We start from the raw sequence: 23011 nt of genomic DNA, 5'->3' as shown, positions 1-23011 counted from the left end.
GGATAAACTTATCCTCAGAAGAAGAGGTGACTCTTGGTCTTCCTTTCCTGGGGCGGTCCTCATGTGAGCCAGTTTCTTTGTAGCGCTTGATGGTTTTTGCAACTGCACTTGGGGACACTTTCAAAGTTTGTCCAATTTTTCTAACTGACTGACCTTCATTTCTTAAAGTAATGATGGCCACTCGTTTTTCTTTACTTAGCTGCTTTTTTCTTGCCATAATACAAATTCTAACAGTCTATTCAGTAGGACTATCAGCTGTATATCCGCCTGACTTCTGCACAACACAACTGATGGTCCCAACCCCATTTATAAGGCAAGAAATCCCACTTATTAAACCTGACAGGGCACACCTGTGAAGTGAAAACCATTTCCGGTGACTACCTCTTGAAGCTCATCAAGAGAATGCAAAGAGTATGCAAAGCAGTCATCAAAGCAAAAGGTGGCTACTTTGAAGAACCAAGAATATAAGACATATTTTCAGTTGTTTCACACTTTTTTGTTAAATATATAATTCCACATGTGTTAATTCATAGTTTTGATGCCTTCAGTGTGAATGTACAATTTTCAAAGTCATGAAAATACAGAAAAATCTTTAAATGAGGTGTGTCCAAACTTTTGGTCTCTACTGTACATTGTTGTTTTAGTCTATAAACTACTGACAACATGTATCCGAAATTCAAGGCTAAAAATTTTGTATTTATTTGCAGAAAATGACAAAGCATCAAAATACTAAAAAAGAAACAGTGCTGTCAGACCTCAAATTACTGATGTTTTGAACTGTGAAATCAATATTTGGCAATATTTGGTGGACTAACCATGATTTTTAATCACAGCTTTCATTCGTCTTGCCATGCTTTCCACCAGTCTTTCCATGCTTTCCAACAGAAAACTGTTCAGTGGTCTCTTAATTTTTGCCAGAGCTGTATATTCAATATGACGACTTAATGTTATCAGATTCTGTATAGTACCTTTGGGTTCAAAATCCTCACTATACCTCTGCATAAAATCCTTGCGGGGTGTAGTTTCCAAAATAAGGTAATTTGTGACAGGTTTCTGTTGTTTATGTGCCTTAGGGGCCCTGCAAATGTGACATGGTGCCTGCAATCTATTTCAGCTAATTTGTGTTCCAAATTTCAAATATTGATCATTCTGTTCCAAGCCCGGCAGTTTGTCCAAACAGAACTATTAGATTACATGTAGAGTATCGCCGCGGTTGTAAGAAAGTGGGTAACAAAGTATGGGGTTCACTTTTTGGTGTTAAATCCTTCAAAAGTGAAAAATTTGAGACTAAAGCATTATTTTTGTGAAAAAAATTAACTTTTTCAATATGACGACCTAATATTATCAAATTCTGTATCGTACCTGTGAGTTCAAAATGCTCACTATAGCCCTGGATAAAATCCTTGCGGGGTGTAGGTTGCAAAATGGCATCAGTTGTGGGGAGTTTCTGCTCTTTAGGCACCTTAGGGGACATGGTGCCCGCTATCTTTCAGCCTGTGTCGTACCTGTGGGTTCAAAATGCTCACTATACCCCTGGATAAAATCCTTGAGGAGTGTAGTTTCCAAAATAGTGTCACTTGGGGGGTTTTGCACTGTGGCGTCCGCTCTCGATTCTAGCCAATTTTGAGTTCCAAAAGTGAAATCGTGCTCGTTACCTTCCAAGCCCTTCAGTGTGCCCAACAAGTAGTTTTTCACCACATATGAGGTATAGTCATGCTCAGTAAAAATTGCACAGCAAATTTTGGTGTCCATTTTCTCTGTTACCCTTGTGAAAATCAAAAAATTGAGGTCTAAAGTAAAATTTTTGTGAAAAATACTTAAATGTTCATTTTTTACTTACACATTGCTTCAGTTCCTGTGAAGCACCTAAAGTTTTTGAATGTGGTTTTGAGCAACTTGAGGGGTGCAGTTTTCAGAATGGGGTTACTTTAGTGTATTTTCTGTCATATAGGCCCCTCAAAGTCACTTTAAATGTGATGTGGTCCTTAAAAAAAATGTTTTTGTAAATTTTTTTGGAAAAATGAGAAATCGCTGGTGTCAACTTTTAACCCTTCTAATTTCCTAACAAAAAAAAATTGTGTTCATGTAAAGTAGACAAGTGAAAAATGTAATTTATTAACAATTTTGTGTGACATAACTCTGGTTTAAGGGCAGAAAAATTAACCCCTTTACCCTGGAGGTTGGTTTGCACGTTAATGACCGGGCCAATTTTTACAATTCTGACCACTGTCAGTTTATGAGGTAATTACTCTGGAACGCTTCAACGGATCCCGCTGATTCTGAGAATGTTTTTTCATGACATATTGTACTTCATGATAGTGGTAAAATTTCTTCGATATCACTTGCATTTATTTGTGAAAAAATCGGAAATTTGGCGAAAATTTAGAAAATTTCACAATTTTCAAAATTTGAATTTTTATGCCCTTAAATCAGAGAGATATATCACACAAAATAGTTAATAAATAGCATTTCCCACATATCTACTTTACATCAGCACAATTTTGGAACCAAATTTTTTTTCATTAGGGAGGTTTAAGGGATAAAAGTTGACCAGCGATTTCTCATTTTTCCAACAAAATTTACAAAACCATTTTTTTAGGGACCATACCACATTTGAAGTCACTTTGAGGGGTCTATATGACAGAAAATACCCAAAGTAACACCATTCTAAAAACTGAACCCCTCATGGTGCTCAAAACCACATTCAAGAAGTGTATTAACCCTACACATGCTTCACAGCAATTAATTGAACATGAAAGGAAAAAATGAACATTTAACTTTTTTTCACTAAAATTTTATTTTAGACCCCAATTTTTTATTTTCAAAAGGGTACCAGGAGAAATTTGAAGCCAAAAATTGTTGTGCAATTTCTCCCGAGTACGCTGATATCCCATATGTGGGGGAAAGCCATTGTTTGGGCGCACGGCAGGGCTCGGAAGGGAAGGAGCACCCTTTGACGTGTTCAAGGCAAAACTCGCTGGAATTTACAGTGGACGCCATGTCTCATTTGGAGAGCCCCTGATGTGCCTAAACAGTGGAAACCCCCCACAAGTGACCCCATTTTGGAAACTAGACCCCTTAAGGAACTTATTTAGATGTGTGGTGAGCACTTTGAACCCCCAAACAATTCGCAAAAGTTTAGGCGTGAAAAAAAAAATCACTTTTTTTCCACTAAAACAATTTTCTATCCACAATTTTTTTATTTTCACGAGGGGAATAGAAGAAATTGGACCCCAAAAGTTGTTGTGCAATTTCTCCTGAGTACGCTGATACCCCATGTGTTGGAGAAAACTACTGTTTGGGCGCACGTCGCGGCTTGGAAGGGAAGGAGTGACGCTTTGGAATGCAGACTTTGATGGACTGGTCTGCGGGCATCATGTCACGTTCTCAGAGCCCCTGATGTGCCTAAATAGTGGAAATGCCCAACAAGTGCCCCCTTTTTGGAACTAATACATGATTTGTGAATTTTATAATGTAGTGTCATACATCAGTTGTGTAGGACAACCTGACGAACACTACACAACTGACGTATGACAACCTGACGAACTCTACGTCAGTTGTGTAGTGTTCGTCAGGTTGCCATACGTCAGATAGGGGGGTAGTTCATGGAAGTATGGTACCTTTTGCAGAATTCTTTCATGCACAGGCCAGGTTTGTCGGGGCAGGTGTCGCATTGATAAATGGTGTCCTTGCGTATTCCCCTTTTGGAACACACTTGGCACCGCTTTTGTGACTCACCTTTTTTTCCATTGTGAGGGACCACCTCCGGGAAATGCTGGCCTGGTACAATTCGAGATTTTCAGTTCCGGAAGTACTAGAGCCCGCTCTGTCACCACTGCCAAATATCAGAGCCTTGATAACTACCTCCTGGAAGTGAAGGTACGACATAGAAGCCTGGCCTGCACATTGTGACAGAAGGAAAGTGTTGTGCAATGCCATCTGTACTATGTGTACGGCCAGCTTCTTGTTCCACACCCTAGCCTTTCTCAAAGCACTGTACGGCTGGAGGACTTGATCAGAGAGACCAACTCCCCCCCATGTACTTGTTGTACCCCACTACACAGTCTGGTTTGATGACCTGTGTAGTGGAACCGTGTACAGTGCTGAGGGTGCTGCCATCACAATGTATGGTGGTCAAAAAAAGGACATCCCTCTTGTCTTTGATCACCTGCAGGCGGTCACTACATTGGGCTGTGCTCGCACCCCTTCTGAACAGCTGCCCAATTAGTGTCTTTGGGAGGCCTCTCTGATTTTTACGGTACCTCGCGCAGAGAGGGGCTTGAAGAGAGGGATACCTGTATAAAAGTTATCCAAGTAGAGGTGATAACCTTTATCCAGCAGTGAGTGAACCAAATCCCACACAATTTTCCAACTCACTCGCAGAACAGGGGGGCATTCAGGGGGTTCAATCTAGGAGTCCTTCCCTTCGTAAACTCTAAACTGGTAAGTGTATCCTGAGGTACTTTCACAAAGTTAATACAGCTTGATTCCGTACCTGGCCCACTTACTGGGCAGGTACTGCCGGAATCCAAGCGGCCCCTTAAAATGGATTAAGGACTCATCCACTTAGATGTCACTTTGGGGCATATACACTTCAGCAAACTTGTTGATGAAGTGCTCGATGACCGGCCGAACTTTGAAAAGACGCTCAAAGTTTGGGTCATCGCATGCAGGACACCTTGCATTATCGTTGTAATGCAAGAACTTGTGGATGGCCTCAAAACGTGTCCAGGCCATGACCATTCAGAACACTGGAGCGTTATACAAAACGTCAACACTCCAGTATTGCCGAACTTCTGGCTTCTTCAGGATCCCCATATGAAGGACGGGGCCCAAAACTTCCATCATTTGTACTGCGTCTACAGGAGACCAGTTAGAAAATGATGAAGAGGAGTTTTGTTCCAAAAATTGATGAGCGTACAAATTAGTTTGGTCCATCATGAGGTTTACAAAATCCTCAGAGAAAAAGACTTTGAAAAAGTCTATTTCTGTGAGGCTGGTGGTGTCAAACTTGATTCCTGATTCCGCCATGAAATCAGGAATCAATGGCTCATAATTTTTGGGGGGCGAGGTCCATATTGGGCCAGTAGTGGGGGGCGCTGGTTCATCTTCTCTCCTGGGGCGACTGCGGGGCGGTCCAGCAGCACCTGAGGAGGAAGAGGAGGGGGAGGATGAAGACGACGAGGAGACAGAAAAATAAAGAAATGTGGGATCCTCTCCCTCGCTGTCAGTGTCAGAGGCAAGAAAAGCGTATGCCTCCTCCGCTGAATAGCGAGTTTGGGATGAGCGGGACATTTTTTATTATGTATGTGGTGCGTGTGTATCAGTACTTTATTTAGAGTGTGTGTGTGTGTCGGTGTGCTTGGTGTGAACTTTTTTTTTCTGAACCGCAGGTGATGCAAACAGTGAGCACAAGTGCAGATCGGTGAACTATGTCACCGATCAAAGCTCCGCGGCTGCTGGAAGTGCGCACAGATGTGGTATAAAAAACGGGGAGTGTAAAACGCTGAGCACGAGTGCAGATCAGTGATCTGTGGTCACTGATCAGCGCTCAGCCACTGCAGGAAGCACGAAAAAAAACACACAAAAGTCGAGCGATCAAGTACTGATCAAGTAATGATCAGCACTTGGTGGCAGAAAGGCGGACGGAAAGGGGGGGAGGGGGAGAGGTGGGGAAAGTGGGATTGGGGTGGATGAGGAGGGATCAAAAAATCCTACTTACAGTTGTCGTCTGTAAGATGTCTTCTGCAAGATGTCTTCTGGAGCAGGAGCAGCGATTGTGGTGTCACAGGCTTCTGTGGCCCCGCAAGGCTCAGAATGGCACACAATGGGACAGCGTGACCGCCATCTACAAAAGAAAAAAGGTGAGTGGAAAAAATAGAATTAGGCTTACCGGTAACTCGGTTTCTAATAACCCACCACGACAGCACACAGTAGGATGTAACCTCACCCTAATAGGGACAGGAAATACGAAGAGGTTTAAATAGCCCCTCCCACATCCTCCCTCCAGTGTTATTACAAAGGACCACAAGAGTATAGATGCTTCAAATTCATTTTCATTTCTACTGATCAAGCTGTCGTAGAAACAATAAGCGAGGGGGAAGGAATTACCCGTGCTGTCGTGGTGGGTTATTAGAAACCGAATTACCGGTAAGTCTAATTCTATTTTCTCTAATAACCCCCCACGACAGTACACAAGAGGTATACCAAAGATATACTAGGGAGGGACAATATCCTGAAGGACCTTCCTTCCGAAGGTTAAATCTCCAACAGACATTAGGTCTAGTCTGTAGTGTTTGGAGAAAGTATGAATTGAGGACCATGTGGCAGCTCTGCAAATCTGTTCGAAGGATGCGCTGGCTTTTTCAGCCCAGGAGACAGATATCGCCCTTGTAGAATGGGCCTTGAGCTTTGCTGGAGGAGGTAGATCCTGGATCTGGTAAGCCTCCGTAATGGCCCTCTTAATCCAGTTGGCTTTTGTTGATTTTGCTGCTTTCTTTCCTCTCTTTGGACCTTGTGTATGGACAAATAGGTTCTTGTCTTTCCTTCCTTCTTCTGTTTCCTGAAGATAGTGCAGTACTATTCTCAGAAGGTCCAGAGTGTGGAATTCCATCTCTTTTTTGTCTTTTGGGTTGTCACAAAAAGATGGCAGGATTATCTCATGAGATCTGTGGAAATTTGAGATCACCTTAGGTAGAAATGAAGGGTCAAGTTGGAAAATTAGACGATCTTCCAGGATTCTCAGGTAGGGTTCGTTGACCGAAAGGGCCTGTAGTTCACACACTCTTCTGGCTGTAGTTATTGCCACCAGGAAAGCCGTTTCCCAGGTCAGGCTGTCCAGTCTTATGGTTGATAAGGGCTCAAAGGGTGGAAGGGTTAACCCTTTCAGAACAATGTTAAGGTCCCAGGGGGGAACCAGGTCTGTTACTCTAGGGTGGATGTGGGTGGCTGCTGTCTTAAATCTTCTCACCCTCTGATGTTCCACTAGGCGTTGATCGAAGTATGAACTTAATGCCGCTACCTGGACCTTAAGAGTACTAGGTCTGAGACCTTTGTCCAGACATTCTTGTAAAAAGTCTAGAATCTGAGCCACATCAGCCCTATGAGGGTCTGGGTGAGTGGGTGCCCACCACCTTAAGAAGGTTTTCCAGATCTTATGGTAAATGGTGTTCGTTACAGGTTTCCTGCTCTTCTGGAGAGTTTTGATGACTTTCTCTGAGAGGCCTCTTGTTTTTAATATCAGGAATTCAGAAGCCAGGCAGTTAGGTGTAGTCTCTCGGGATCCGGATGGTAAATCGGTCCCTGGAGAAGGAGATCCTAGATGGGAGGAAGGATTAGAGGGCTCTCCACACTGAGACTGGTTAACGTTCCGAACCAACTTCTTTTTGGCCAGCGAGGGGCCACTAGGATTACTCTGGTCCCTTTGGTCCTTATCTTCTGAAAAGTTTTTGAAAGGATAGGTAATGGGGGAAAGGCATACGCTAGTTTGAATTCCCATTTGTAAGCGAGTGCGTCCACGCCCAGGCAAGAGTCGTTTGGATCCAGGGAGAAATATTGAGGTACTTTCGCATTCTGGTGTCCGGCGAAGAGATCTACCTAGGGATAGCCCCATCTCTCGACTAACATCTGGAAGACGTCTGGGTTTAGGCTCCACTCTCCTGGATGAATCTTTGTTCTGCTAAAGAAGTCGGCCTGGATATTGACTGAACCTTTGATAAGAAGAGCCGACAAGGATAGAAGATGTTCTTCGGCCTAGGAGAATATTCTTGTTGAGATTGCTTTTAAGCTTTCGTATCTTGTGCCCCCTTGATGACGAAGATGGGCTACCGTGGTGATATTGTCTGAAAATATCTGAATGTGAGATTTCTGGACCAGAGGCTCTGCTGCTCTGAGGACTTCCTCTACAGCTTTTAGTTCTCTGAAATTTGATGAGCGTTGGCTCACCTCTTTGGTCCATATACCCTTGAATAGCTCTTGGGAGAGCATGGCTCCCCATCCCTTTTCGCTGGCATCCACCTTTATGGTTACTAGCGGATTCTGGATCCATGGTACTCCTCTGTTCAGATTTTTTTCATTCAGCCACCAGAATAGAGAGGTCCTTACTCATGATGGTATAGGGATTCTCCTGTCCAGAGACCGTGGCGATCCATCCCAATTCATAACGATGTGGGTCTGTAATGTTCGGGTATGCGCCTGAGCCCAGGCCACCATCTGAATACAGGATGTCATAGACCCGAGGACCGACATGAAGTCTCTTAATGATACTGATCTTCTGCTCTTTTGGACATTGATTTTTGCTTTTATCATGACCTGTTTTTGTTTGGGCAGGAATGACATCTGGCTGTGGGAATCCAATAGTACTCCTAGAAATGTTTTTGCCAAGGAGGGAACCATATCTGATTTTTTTCTGGTTCACTAACCAGCCCAGAGATGATAGGATCTGAGTGGTCAACTGTAGATGTTCTCGGATTACTGGTACTGAGGGCCCGATTAATAACAGGTCGTCGAGGTATGGTACAATTGAAATGTTCTGACCCCCGATATAAGCCATGACTTCTGCTATGACTTTTGTAAATATTCGCGGGGCTGATGAAATTCCAAATGGGAGAACATTGAATTGATAGTGGACTATTTGATCCCCCTGAGCCACTGCGAATCTTAGGAACCTCCTGTGAAGTGGATGTATGGGGATGTGGTAATATACATCCAGGAGGTCAATTGTGGCCATGACATGGTTCTGTCCTATCAGTGGGACCGTTGACCTGATGGATTCCATATTGAATAGTTGGTAGTGGATATACTGATTCAGTGGACTTAGATTGATTATAACTCAGTGTGAGCCATTTGTTTTTTTTATTAGGAAGAGTCTGGAATAATGTCCTGTGCCTATCTCTCTTGTAGGAACCAGGGATATCATCCCTGAGGACAATAGGTCTGTAAGACCGGATATCAGGGTGGCCTGACGACTTTGAGAGGAGAGCGGTGTTAACCTTATCCTCTCTGGAGGATAGGAGGAGAAATTTATTTTTACTCCGAACTCGACACCCCTCAGGAACCATGGGTCTGAGCAGATTTCTTTCCACTGAGGGAGAAAATTCGAGAAGCGGACCCCGACTGTCCTGACGTCATGGTCTGTTCTGACGTTGGTTTTGGGAGAGAAAAATATTTTTGCCTCCTTCTACCTTTTGGGTAGCTCCATCGTCCTGTTTTGCCTTTACCCCTATATTGAGGTGTCTGCTCTTGGGAGGGACGAAAAGGCCTCTTCCTCACATTCCTAGGTTCCGGGGGGGGCCTTCTTCTTGTCTGAGGCCTTTTCTAGAAGATCATCTAGGGCTGGTCCGAACATGTATTTCCCCTTAAAGAGGATGGAACACAACTTCATTTTAGATGCCACGTCGCCATTTCAGGATTTCAACCACAGGGCCCTTCTTACAGAGTTTGATAGCCCAGATGCTCTTGCCGCCATTCTCACGGATTCTGCAGAGGCGTCTGCTAAAAACCCCGTAGCTTTCCGTAGAAGCGGTAGGGATGCCAAGATGTCTTCTCTGGGGGTGCCTGAAACTAGGTGTTCCTCCAGTTGATCTAGCCAATGAGCCATTGATCGAGCTACGCCCGTAGAGACTGCGTTGGTGCTTAATAGTGTTGCCGAGGTCTCCCAGGATTTTCTGAGAAGTCCCTCCATTTTGCGTTCCAAGGGGTCTTTTGATTGAGAGGAATCTTCAAAGGGCAGTGTGGTTTTCTTTGCTACTTGTGCAATCTGGATATCCACTCTTGGGACTTCAGACCAGCCTTCTGCCATCTCATTGTCTACAGGAAATCTATCCCTTAACTCTGTAGGGGTATTTAATCTCTTTTCTGGAGATTCCCACTCCTCTAAGACTAAGTCCCTAATACTCTGGTGTATAGGGAACACCAATTTTTTCCTGGAACGTAGCCCCCCAAACATCTGATCCTGTACTGTTTGGGGCACTTTTTCTTCCTCGACCTCCATAGTTCTCCTTACTGCCATGAGGAGCTCCTCCAAACTATCTGATGGAAAGTAATATCTCTCTCGTTGGGAGTTATCAGGGGCTGGACTTAGTTCACCTTCCTCTGGAAGATCTTCCGAGATATATATCTCCTCTTGAGAGTCTTCCTCCCCTCCCTCTGGCGGGCTAATCTTCCTCTTTTTGGCTGCTGAGGGAGTAGATGTAGAACCCTGACTAGGTGAGGGCGTAGAGAGAGTGACCGAGGCGAAGGAGGATTTAATCTCCTGACATACAATCACCTTTATCTCCTCCATTAAGGGAGTTCCTGCCTGATAATCTTCTCCGTACAGTCCTTGCATAGGGGCTTTCTATGGGAGGACGATAGTTTTTTTGTACAGATGGGACATCTGCGTGACGGTTTAACTTTTTCTCCAGATGCAGGTTCCTTGTCCCACTACAAAAGAGGGGAGAAGGGAAGGGGAGCTATAAACTCTATTTCCTGCATCTGGGAGATGGACTACCAGTGCCATACTTACTGGGACCGGACCGGCACTGGGCTCTACAGATGCAGATCGAGAAGCTTCAACAGACATGGTTTTGTCCTACCAGTAGATGTCTTCCTGTCCAGGGCTCCTTTTATGGGCGACCGGACCAGCGCCTCCGTCTGTTTAGAGGGCTTCTCCCCCGGTGTCCAGGTGAAGATTCCTGATCACCGGCGGCATTCCGCTCTTCTTCCCCCATAGCTTTTTTGATGCGGTTCACAGTGGAACGCAGACTGCCGGAAGTGACGTCATCATCCACCGCCCGACGTCACTTCCGGTGCCACGGCATGCGCTCCACATCCTGGAGCCGGCATCGCCCGCGCATCCAGCGGGGGAGAGGAGGAGGAGATGGACCGGAGAGCTCAGAGAGGTCTCTGGTCAGAAGATCTTGCAGACCTTGCCCGAAAGCGCAGACTGCAGGAGGGGGTCCCGAATCCAGAGGAGATGGGAGCAGCGCCCTGAGGAGGAGAGGTAAAGACCGCTCGATCCTCCGCTGCCCAGCTAGTAGCTTTCCCCCAGTGCCTGTCGCCGGCTCAGCACACCGGTATGACCTCTTCATCGCTGATAGGGACAGGAAATAACACTGGAGGGAGGATGTGGGAGGGGCTATTTAAACCTCTTCGTATTTCCTGTCCCTATTAGGGTGGGGTTACATCCTAGTGTGTGCTGTTGTGGGGGGTTATTAGAGAAAAAAAGTGTAAGATAGCAAGCGCGAGTGCTGATTGGTGATTTGCGTCACTGATCAACGCTCGGCGGCTTCTAAATGCACGCACGGAGGTGGTGCAAAGAGGGGGGGGGAAATGGACCGTGACAAAAAAAAGTAGAGCATGTAAGTTGATCAGTGACGTAGTCACTGGTCATTGCTCGGCCGCTGCAGGACGCATGAAAAAAAAAAAAACTGGGGGGTGGGAAGGGGGGTAAAAAGGTGGTGGAGGGGTTTAAGAAGAGGGGGATTGGAGATGGACTTACCAAAGTCTTCTGTTCTTCTTTCAGGCTCTGGAGCAGGATCAGCAGCAGGAGCAGGCTCTGCAGCAGGATCAGCAGCGGGAGCAACTTACAAGCAGGAGCATAGCAGCAGGAGACCGGAGCAGTCGATCAGCAATGGTAGCTGCAGCAGGAGACCGAAGCAACAGCAGATCCAGCAGGAGCAGCAACCGGAGCAGGTAAGAGATTGTCTTGTGGTGTCACAGAGGCTTCTGTGGCACCACAAGGCCCAGCATACCAGCGATCAGAAGTGTGACCGCACTGTACAAATCCTCACCAAGTGCAGGGTGGTCACAGGGGAGTGATAGGGTGGTGACTGGCAGGTCACAGGCCGGTCACCACACGGTCACCTCCCGGTCAGGCACTCTGATTGGAGCGATCGATGTCATCATCGCCTGGGGCCTGGTCTACCATCACTGGGGGTAACAGGGAGGTGACAGGCAGGTCACAAGCCGGTCACCGCCCTGTGACCGCCCTATCACCTCGCGGTCGGCACTCTGATTGGTACGATTGATGTAATCGGCTATCGCACCAATCAGAGCGGGTTGGGGAGAGGGCTGGTGTTGCTAGACAACAGCCTAGGATCGGTGCTCTTAGAAGCACTGATCCAAGGCTGCACATCACTGTTTCTGGCAATCTGATTGCCGGAAACAGTGAGAAATGCTGTAATTGGCTGTCCAGAATTGAACAGCCAATCACAGCGATCAGGGGTGGGGGGGTGACACCCCCCGGGATGCCGACGCCATCTACCGTGAGGTAAGATGGCTCCGGAAATTTAATGCGATCAACGCGACCAAAGTTGCGGTGCCACATTAAAGATCGCACATACTAATTAGTATCTGGCCCATAAGGCCCAGGACGCAGATACTTATTAGTATGTATAATGTCAGAAAAAGGTTAAAAAAGTTGGAAAATTGTGGAATTTTCCAAATTTTTGAAAAATTTCCAATTTTTTCACAAATAAACACAAGTTGTATCGAACAAATTTTAAAACTATCATGAAGTACAATATGTCATGAAAAAATTCTCAGAATCAATGGGATCCTCAGTTAAATTTGATGGGCATGTGTCTTTTTTTCAACCATACTAACGCTATAACTATGAACTCCGTTAGCGCCAGACTTGAATAATTAGGTGCGTGTAATAAGTAGGACAGAACCTGGTCATGCTAACTTGTTACTCTACAGAGATACAATGAAGAATGAATTGGGGGCTGAGAGGTGACTTTGACCTGTTCCAAGTTCAAACAGATAGTGACCAGCCAAATAGTGAGTCTTTAATGCTTGAATTATTTATTAACACCAAGGAATTTTAAATGAACATAAAGTTTCATGGGGGAAAATTACCCGTGCTGTTGTGGAGGGTCTTAGAAACCGAATTACTGGTAAGTCTAATTCTATTTTCTCTAATCTCCTCCACGACAGCACCAACAGGAGTAATACCAAAAGAATATCGTTAGGGAGGGACTATAGCCTGCAGAACTTTTCTGCCAAAGGATAAATCTTTTACAGACATTAAATCTAATCTGTAATGCTTGGTAAGGTATGGACCGAGGACCAGGTGGCAGCTTTGCAGATCTGCTTGATGGAAGCGCTGGCCCTTTCGGCCCATGAGGCTGACATGGCTCTAGTGGAATGAGCTTTTAGCGACACTGGAGGAGACTGGTCTTGATATTTATTTGCCTCTGTGATTGCTTTTTTGATCCAGTTAGCTAAAGAATTCTTGGAGGCTTTCTTCCCTTTGTTTGGTCCCCAGTACTGGCGCTGTAATATGGAAAGGACCTGGCTGTATTCTGCAGTGCCAACAAGCAAATGGCACAGAAAAACTGTGTTCTCTGGATTGCTTTTTAAGCAAATAATGAGGATTAAGATCCAAAAAAATGTATTCCTAGCCCCTGAGACCTAGGCCTATTTCTAGAAATATCTAACAGCAGCAGAAGCCAGAACTGGAATGGACCCTCCTTGCTATGTGCACTGCAGTCTGCTCTATACCCTGCCCGCCTATATACACTGCCTGCCTGATATCTCTGCAGATGGATTAGTCCTCAGAAGGACTGTTTGTTGAGATGGATATGTGTCTCTAATATAGTTTGGTACACCTACACTAACTAGAAACAAGCAAATCTCTCCCTAGCTCAGCAGCAGCTCTCCCTACACTGTCTGATTCTGAAGTGACTGTGACGAGCATGGCGGCGCCTGGTCTGATATAGACCTGATGACGCTGTGCGGCCAGTCAATCACTGTAATTCCACAACCAACATGGCTACGGCATTACAGTGAGTGGCAGGCAATCCCTGCATGTTCATTGGCACTCTAAAGAGCGCCAAACATGTGGTGAGGAGCCCCGAGCTCCCGCCAAGCAACCCCGGAAATACTCGGCGAGCGCCGAGCATCTCGGGCAGGGAGATGCTCGGACGAGCACAGAGCAGTAACGAACATGCTCACTCATCACTAGTATTGACCCAAAGAATAAAGCTGCCTTATCAATTTTACCACACAAGTAACAACAACAAAAAAATCCTGAATTGTTGTTTTTTGTTCATTCTAGCTCCCAAAAATTAGAATAGAAAGCGATCAAAAAAAGTAATTTGCCCAAAAATGGTACCAATAAAAACGTCAACTCATCCCGCAAAAAAGTGAGTGACAGCTGTCAATCATAAAAACCGGATATGAATCTGTCATCGCTGTAATCACACTGACCCGAAGAATAAAGTCGCCTAGTCACTTTTATACTGCACGAGGACCGGAGTAATAAATAATAATAATAATAATAAATAAAAAATAATTCTTCTCCTGCTGCAGATTTGTTTATTCTGCCTCCCAAAAATCGCAGTATTGCTCGGCGCACATTTATCCTGCGCTCTGCGCTGAGCGCTTGCACCGGGGTTTCTGTGTAAATCTCAGAAATACGTGATTCAGACAGAAACCCCTGACGGAAGATTCCCTGTAATGAGACAGATGGAGGCACTGTGCACGCCGTCTGACCTATGATCTGGCGGTGTCCATCATTTTAGGCATAAATAAAAGCGCGGTCAGCCACAGTTTTGTGCAGTTCTAAAAAGAAGGATAACGTTGGCCAGACGGAGTCCAGAGTAACTCTGCTGCCTCATCTCATTACAGTGAATGGATCCCTCTGGGGTTTCATCTGACTCAAGTCATTTGGAGATTTAGATGGAAACCCCAAAGTAAGTGCTCAGCGTAGAGCGCCGGATAAATGATCTAAAATGTTATGTAAAATGTTCCCAATAAAAGCTTCACACAAAAGCCCCCACTCAGGTCTATCATGTGTTAATGGAAATAAAGGGGGCTCCACGTTACGGTTAGTACAAAGGCACTGGAAAAGCTAAATGGATCCTCGCCCCCCAAAAGAAACTCAGCAAATTCTGCGCTCCCAAATCCAAATCCCCCTCCCTTATGAGCACCGCAGTGTGTCTAAACCACATTTAGTGTCCACATGTTTGGCAGGGGTATTATTTCCAAAATGGGTTTCACTTGAGGGGGGATTCTGCTCTTCTAGCATTTAGGGGCTCTGTTCTTGGGGTACGCAAACTATTCTAGGAAACTCTGCGCTCCAGGAGGCAAATAGCGCTCCGTCCCTCCCGAGTGTCGCCATGTGGCCAAGCAGTACTGTACAGTCACATATGAGGTATTGCCACATTCAGCAGAAATTATGGGACAAATTTTGGTGCCATTTTTATCCATTATCCCAGTGTGAAAATGTCAAATCTGGAGCTAAAACAAAATTTTTGGGGTAAAAATGTAATTATTTTTTCCTCACTGCCCAATGGGATAAAATTCTGTGACACACCCTTGTTGTCAGTATGATCACTGCACCCCTAGATGAGTTCATTGAGAGGTGTAGTTTGTAAAATTGGGTCATTTATGGGGGAATCTGCTGTTACGGCACCTCAGGGGATCTCCCAGTGGGTCATGGACCCTCAAACCATAACAGTAAATTCTGTACTATAATATGGCGCTCCTTCCTTTCTGACCTTTGCACTGTGCTTCAAAAGTAGTTGCCAATTACATGTAGGGTATTGGCGCACTCATGAGAAATTGCACAACAAAATGAGAGGTCAATTTTCTCATGTTACCCTTGTGAAAATAAAAATTTGGGGCTAAAAGAAAATTTGTGATTTTTTTTTATTTTCACAGCTCTACGTTAAAAAATTTTGATTCCAAAATTGTGCTGATGTAAAGTAGACATGTGGGAAATGTTATTTATTAACTATTTTGTGTGACATATCTCTCTGATTTCAGGGCATAACAATTCAAAGTTTGAAAATTGCTAAATTTTTCGCCAAATTTCTGTTTATTTTACAATAAACGCAAGTCATATCAAATAAATTTTACCACTATCATGAAGGACAATGTGTCACGAAAAAACAATCTCAGAATCAGGGGGATCCGTTGAAGCGTTCCAGAGGTATTACCTCATAAAGTGACAGTAACATAGTTTTTAAGGTTGAAGGAAGTCCATCTAGTTCAACCCATAGCCTAACATGTTGATCCAGAGGAAGGAAAAAAAAAACATGTGGCAAGCACTAAGCTCCACATTGGGGAAAAAAATTCCTTCCTGACTCCATACGACAATCAGACTAGTTCCCTGGATCAACGTAATCTAGTATATATAACCTGTAATATTATACTTTTCAAGAAAGGCATCCATGCCCTTCTTAAATTTTAGTAGTGAATCACTCATTACAACATCATGCGGCAAAGAGTTCCATAGTCTCACTGCTCGAACAGTAAAGAATCCGCGTCTGTGATTATGGTTAAACCTTCTTTCCTCCAGACGTAGAAGATGCCCCCTTGTCCCCGTTTCAGGCCTCAGTGTAAAATGATCAGTAGAAAGATCTTTGTACTGTCCCCTTATATACTTGTACATAGTAATAAGATCACCCCAAAGCCTTCGTTTTTCCAAACTAAATAACCCCAAGTGTAATAACCTGTCTTGGTATTGCAGACCCCCCAGTCCTCTAATAACCTGGGTTGCTCTTCTCTGTGTAATAGTGGGGAAGGACGTAGCCTTCCCTTGGCACTGAGGTAGTTAAAAGAAGTGTTCCTGTAGTTAGACATCTCTGGACTGTTGGTAGGCCAAGCTAAGGGGGTTAGCTTCAGTGGTCCAGTAAGTAGAGTAGAGGGGGGAACTTAGTGCCCTGATCAAGCCTTGAGTGTTGTAGAGCTTGTTCCTGGCATAATTCCTTGTGGGCTGCCGTACCTGTAATCAGCCACAAGATGCCACTGTCCTGGGTGCAGATGTGAGGTTCAGTCTGCTAGCAGTGTTACAGACAGTGATGGGGTTAATGCTGTGTTATGACAGTCCACAGAGGGTGGGCACTTTAGGAAAATCCCTGCTTAGTTTCCAGAAGCAGGAAGTGATGATCAGTAAGAGATAGGACAGTGAACTGTACGGGCAGCCTGAGTATATGTGGCTGCTAGGGTAGACAGGAGCTCCATACCCTCAGACAGTGGGATCAATAGTGCAAAAGTCTCCCTGCGCAAGAGTCCTGTTAGCCGGCCGGAGAAACTCAACAGAGGTAGTGAGGACCCGGGGCACTTCTAGTCTGCAGGAAGCAGAGGAAGATAAATAGGACTCCAGGCTAAGACGTGGGGGAGATATCGGATCCAGAACACTGCTGGTATTGCAGAAGAGTCTCTTGGGCTAGAGATTAGAGTCACAGAGATGCTTCACAGAAAGAGGGAACCAGGGCTGAAGATGTTGCCAGCGCCGGTGAGGGAGATAATAACCTGTCGGGCCTTATCCATTATATCTGCCTGCAAATACTGTACATATTCCTCTTCCCCAAGTAAAGTCCAAGTTATGGTTAAGAACCTCGTGTCCTCTGAATTTATTGCTGCTCTGGTCCCAGAAGAGAAATGCCTGGAGACAGCCGCGATCGGATGGTTTGAAGTAAGTGGAGAGCCCCACATACACAGCCACACATCAGAGGGAGGACACGAATTGTCTGTAGGGTGCCAGAGCGAGAGGGGGCTACAGCTCGCCCACCTCGCTGGGGCACCTTACATCTGCACCCTCTCTAGTTCCGCTATGTCTTTCTTATACACCGGAGACCAGAACTGTACACAGTATTCTAAGTGTGGTTGCACTAGTGACTTGTATAGAGGTAAAATTATGTTCTCCTCATGAGCATCTATGCCTCTTTTAATGCATCCCATTACTTTATTTGCCTTTGCAGCAGCTGCCTGACACTGGCCACCAAAGACAGTGGTCAGAATTGAAAAAATTGGCCCGGTCATTAGCCTACAAAGTGGCTTGGTCCTTAAGGGGTTAATTGTTTGGATGTTGGTAGCAAGGACCTCTGATCTTGAGAACCTAAGAGGATTCCTAAGAAGACCTTTTGTGTTGATGGGGTCCGATTTTTCCCGATTTATGATCCAGCCCAAGGATCCCAGGGTCTGTAAGACTGATTGAAGTTGCTCTTTGAGGACGGGAGTAGAAGGAGCCATGATGTGGAAGTCGTCTAGGTAAGGAACGATGCAGATATTTTTTCCCCTGATGTATGCGACTACTTCAGCCATAATTTTTGTAAAGGTCCAGGGCGCTGAGGAGATGCCAAAGGGAAGGACTCTGAACTGGAAATGGCATACCGTCTGATGTAGTGAGACCGCAAACCTCAGATATCGCTGGTAATCTGGGTGAATGGGCACATAGTAATATGCGTCTTTTAGGTCTACAGTAGCCATGACAAAGTTTTTTCCAATCACTGGGACCGTGGTTTTTACTGACTCCATTTTGAATCTTTGGTAAAGAATGTATTGATTTAGCTGCTTCAGGTTAATGATAACCCGATGGGATCAGTTTTTTTTTTTTACCAGGTATAATCTTGAGTAATGGCCCTTGCCCTGTTCTGCTTCTGGCACAGGAACAATCACTGCTGAAAATAGCATCTGCTGAAGTTCTGATGTTAGAACCTTCTACAGTTTTGCTGATGGGAGAGATGTTACTTCCAGTCTCCAAGGGGAAAGAAGGAAAATTCTACTTTTTTTCCTGACCTGACACAGTCTAGGATCTTGAGGTTTGATGTTATTCTCCACCATTGCCTGAAGAATCCTGAGATTCTGCCTCCCACCTGTCTGGCGTCATTGCCTATCAGAACGTTGGGATTGAAAAATGCTTCTACCTGTTCCTACTTTGGCGCAGCTCCAGCGACCTGATTTACCCTTTCCTCTGTTACTTTGTGTCTAAGGAGGACGAAATGGCCTCTTTTTGGACGTTTTTGGTTCTGGGAGAGATTTCTTTTTATCGGATACTTTCTCCAATAAATCATCCAGTGCCGGACCAAAGACGTATTCCCCCTTGAAGGGTATAGAGCATAATTTGGCTTTAGATAGGATGTCACCGCTCCACATCTTTAACCACAGTGCCCTTCTTGCGGTATTGTAAAGAACCGAAGTTCTTGCTGCAATCCAGACGGATTCAGCGGAGGCGTCCGCCAGGAATCTTGCTGCCTTTTCTAAGAGGGGCAGGGAGGCCAGAAGATCTTCTCTCGAGGTACCACCCTGGATATGATCCTCTAACTGATGTAACCAGTGGAACAGGGTTCTTGTGACGCAGGTAGAAACGACATTTGTCTTCAGGGCGGCAGCTGACGTCTCCCATGACTTCCTAAGTAGACTATCCATCTTGCGGTCAAGTGGATCCTTAAGCTGAGAAGAGTCTTCAAAGGGTAAGGTAGTTTTCTTCCCCACTCTGGCTACCTGGATGTCGACTTTAGGTATCTCTGACCAGCATTTAGAGAGGTCCTCATCTAAGGGAAAGCGATCCTTTAGGTCAGATGGAATGTTCAGCTTCCTTTCTGGAAATTCCCATTCATCCAGAATTAAATTCTGGACGTTGTCATGAATGGGGAACACCATTTTCTTCCTTGATCTCAATCCCCCAAACATCTCGTCCTGGACCGTGCGAGACATTTTCTCCTCTTCTACTCCCATTGTCTTTCTTCCTATCATCCTGATCAGTATTATGGCCTGGAGTGACTTCACCTTCCTCTAACCATTCCTCAGGGGCTGAATTTTCTGCCTCTGAGTCTGAGGTATCTTCTGGGGCGTACTTCCTCTTCCTGGATACTGAGGGACCCCCAGAAAAGGATTGTGAAAAGGTGGCCAAGGACGATTGGATCTCCTGGCGTACCATTCCTCTGACTTCATCCATTAAGGAGGGTTGCTCTTCACGGATGATTTTTTCAGTACACGTCTGACATAGAGCCTTTTTGTGGGCTGATGGGAGCTTCTTGCTACAAATGGCACATTTGCGACTTGCAGGTTTTTCTTTTGGTTTTGGTGCAGGATCTTTGTCACCCTAAAAGACAAGGGGAAGACATAAGGATGGATCTTGCACCAAGACGGATCTACCCTTTACCAGACATACTCACTGGGCCAGGGTTTGCACTGGGTTCTGCAGAAGCTTTAGGGGCAGACACATCCATCATTAGAACCTCAGTCCTACCTTATGGAGTCTTCCATCTGGGTCCTATTTGTACAGGAAACCGAGATCCAGCACCTTTTCCCATCCAATAGGATGAGGCTCTCCCTCTCCTGACATCAGGTCCAGCCAACCTCTTTTTTTTTTTAAATTATCAAATTTCCCGCCAAAATGGCGGTGCGTTCCATCGTGGAACGCAACCAGAAGGGACGATGCGCCCATTGCAATGCCGGCGCGCGTCACAGAACACCGAGCAGCTGTAACTACTCGGTGCTCGCCCGAGCATACTCGGCGAAAGGGTTAACAAAACATACTCACTCATCACTACTCTTCATACAATTAGGGACAGGAAAACACTGAGGATGAAGGGAAGGGGAGGGCTATTTAACCTCGTGTTTCCGGTCCCTAATTAGGATGGGGAGGCAACCTCCTGTTGGTGCTGTCGTTGTATCATCTGTAGTGTCATCCATACGGCATCCATATTTATATATCGGAAGAAATAGTAATCTTTATTTATATAATGCCAACATATTCCGCAGCGCTTTACAATTCAGAGAGTGAATATAATTTACAAAAATGAATACAGTTTCCTACGTTAGTAATGGAAATGTATCTGTAAAAATCGCATGGTATACAGAAAATTCATATTTTTTTGTGCGCATCCATAGACTTCACTAGGCAAGTGTCATCTGACATACAGAAGAGACCGATGCGTGCTCGTGCTCTTTTTTCACACGGATATTTGGTCTCTATTAAACTGTAATCTAAATAGCTCAATTGCATAACGTTTATCCTAGTGCTGTCTGTGTAAGATCAGGTTTATTTTTTTTCATAGACAGCACCGAAAATAAAGTAGTGTGAGGGTATGTGCCCACGTAGCGTTTTTCAAGCGGATATGCTGCGGAATTTCCGCAGCGTAAACGCTTGTGAAACGCTATGTTATCCGCCCCCCATGTGATTACGCAAGTTCAATGCCCATGCTGCGGATTTTTCCACAGCGTTTTTGCTGCAGGGAAAAATCTGCAGCATGTTCATTAATTTTGCGTTTCCGCAAGCGGAATTGCCTTTGCAGTGCAATAAAAAACGCAAGGCAATTACGCATGTGTAAATCGCATGATAAACGCACGATAAACGCGTGCGGAATTCCGCATGCGTTTATCCGGGAGAGGACATGTGGAAATGAAACAGAAAATTTCTGCTTCATTTCCGCAGCGTGGGCACATACCCTGAACGTAGACCGATAATACTTGGCGCAATAAAGTTTATCGTAGCCAGTATTGGCAATTGATGAAGTAATAAATAAATTGGGAGAATTGGAAAAAAAGATGTTTGCCCACCCCTGTTCCACATGCATAAATCCACATCACATGTGGGACAGGCAGGGAGTGGGGGGGATAGTCATTGCAGTCTACAGAGAGGATGTGATAAGTCACAGATATGTGTGTGTGTTTAACCCTTACCTCTCCTGCTCCGGAAATACAATACGGCAGAATAAGGGTATGTGCACACGATCAGTGTTTACTGCGGATTGTACCCAGTGCAAGTGCGCTGCGTGCAATCCGCAGAGGCCAGATGTTACAGCGTAGTGGATGGGATTTACACAAATCCCATGTCCACTATGCGTCTGCGGCGCATCTTTCCGGACCGCAGCATGTCAATTTCTCCTACGGGTCCGCAGACCTAATCTCTATGGGGAAAGTCTGCAGGTGAAAAAAAAAAAACCCAGCCGCTGCTCATTTGCATAATGAGTGGAAGCCGGGGGCGGCTCGTCCGCAGATTCAGGACCACAGTCGGCTCCGGATTGTGTGGACGTAGCCTTAGGCTGTGTGCCCACTATGCGCTTTTCAAGCGTTTTTGCTGCGGAATTTCTGCAGTATAAACGCTTGCAAAATGCTTGGTAATCCGTGCCCAATGATCCCCAATGAAAATCTGCATGTTCTGTGCCCATGCTGCGGAATTTTCCCCAGTGGATTTTCCTTGCAGAACAATCCGCAGCATGTCCATTATTTGTGCGTTTCTGCATGCGGATTTGAGGTCCCAATGCATTTGAAAAACGCAAGTCAAATCCGCATGTAAAAACGCTGCAAAAACGCGTGTAAAATCCGCAAGCGTTTTTCCTGCCAAGAACATGCAGAAACGCTGCAGAAATTTTCTGCTTCAATTCTGCATAATGGGCACATACTCTAAGGCTGTGTGCCCACGTAGCGTTTTTCAAGCGTATATGCTGCCGAATTTCCGCAGCGGAAACGCTTGTAAAACGCTAGGTAATCCGCACCCCATGGTCCCCAATGGGATTCCGCATGTTCTATGCACATGCTGCGGATTTTTCCGCAGCGTTTATGCTGCGTACAAAAATCCGCAGCATGTCATTTAATTTTGCGGAAGTGCAGCGGAACTCCCGCCATTGACTTGCATTGAGACGCACAGAAACCGCGACTGTACATTTTTACAAGCGGCTTCTATGCGTCTCTATGTGCGGATGGTACCCAGTTCTGGAGGAGAGAAGACTCTCATCCAGACCTGGGTACCATTGTACCTGTAAAAAAAGAATAAAATAACAAATAAAGTTTATATTCACCTGTCCGGCGTCTTCTCTCTGAATGCCAGCAGCGCTGAAGGACCTTCGGTGACGTCACAGTCATGTGACCGCAGGCCCTTCACCGCTCTGTCTCGCAATATGCCGGCAGCCGGGAACCAGCCAGGAAGCAGCGCTGCAGCCACGCCGGGGCCTCGGGGGTGAGTATAGCTTTATTTGTTTTAATTTTTACGGTTCACACTGTATAAATCCATGCTGTTTGCATGGATTTATACAGTGTGACCTAGTTGTCAAGCACTTTCCAAGTGATGCTAAAATCGCCTGGAAAGTGCTTGTCAATCTGCATGCGGAAACGCATGTGAATCCGCATGTGGATCCGCATGTATTCCGCATGTATTCTGCAGAAAAAACGCATGCACAATCTGCATGCGTTTTTTTCTGCCAGGGAGATGCAGAAATGCTGCAGAAATTTTCTGCTTCATTTCTGCATCGTGTGCACATACCCTAAGGCTATGTGCCCACGTTGCATAAATGAA

General features: G+C 45.3%; 1 protein-coding gene across 5 annotated transcripts in view; it reads left to right on the top strand.

Annotated features, from left to right (window-relative positions):
* Positions 1-23011, top strand: part of LOC141256953 (cytosolic phospholipase A2 gamma-like) — a 207619-nt gene that overhangs the window by 23085 nt on the left and 161523 nt on the right. The window contains exon 2 of one of the 5 annotated variants that reach the window (XM_073671208.1): positions 11504-11673. The exons of the other annotated variants lie outside the window; for them this stretch is intronic. Within the exon in view, the coding sequence (XP_073527309.1) occupies positions 11504-11673 (170 nt within the window). The remainder of the gene's footprint in view (positions 1-11503; positions 11674-23011) is intronic. 5 annotated transcript variants of the gene reach the window in all.

The sequence above is a fragment of the Phyllobates terribilis genome, unplaced genomic scaffold (genome assembly GCF_046119375.1).
Source record: "Phyllobates terribilis strain yellow unplaced genomic scaffold, ASM4611937v1 Scaffold_1__5_contigs__length_1240528914, whole genome shotgun sequence".
Taxonomy (NCBI): Eukaryota; Metazoa; Chordata; class Amphibia; order Anura; family Dendrobatidae; genus Phyllobates; species Phyllobates terribilis.
The sequence above is the reverse complement of the archived record's forward strand: the minus strand, read 5'-3'. Positions and strand labels throughout refer to the sequence as shown.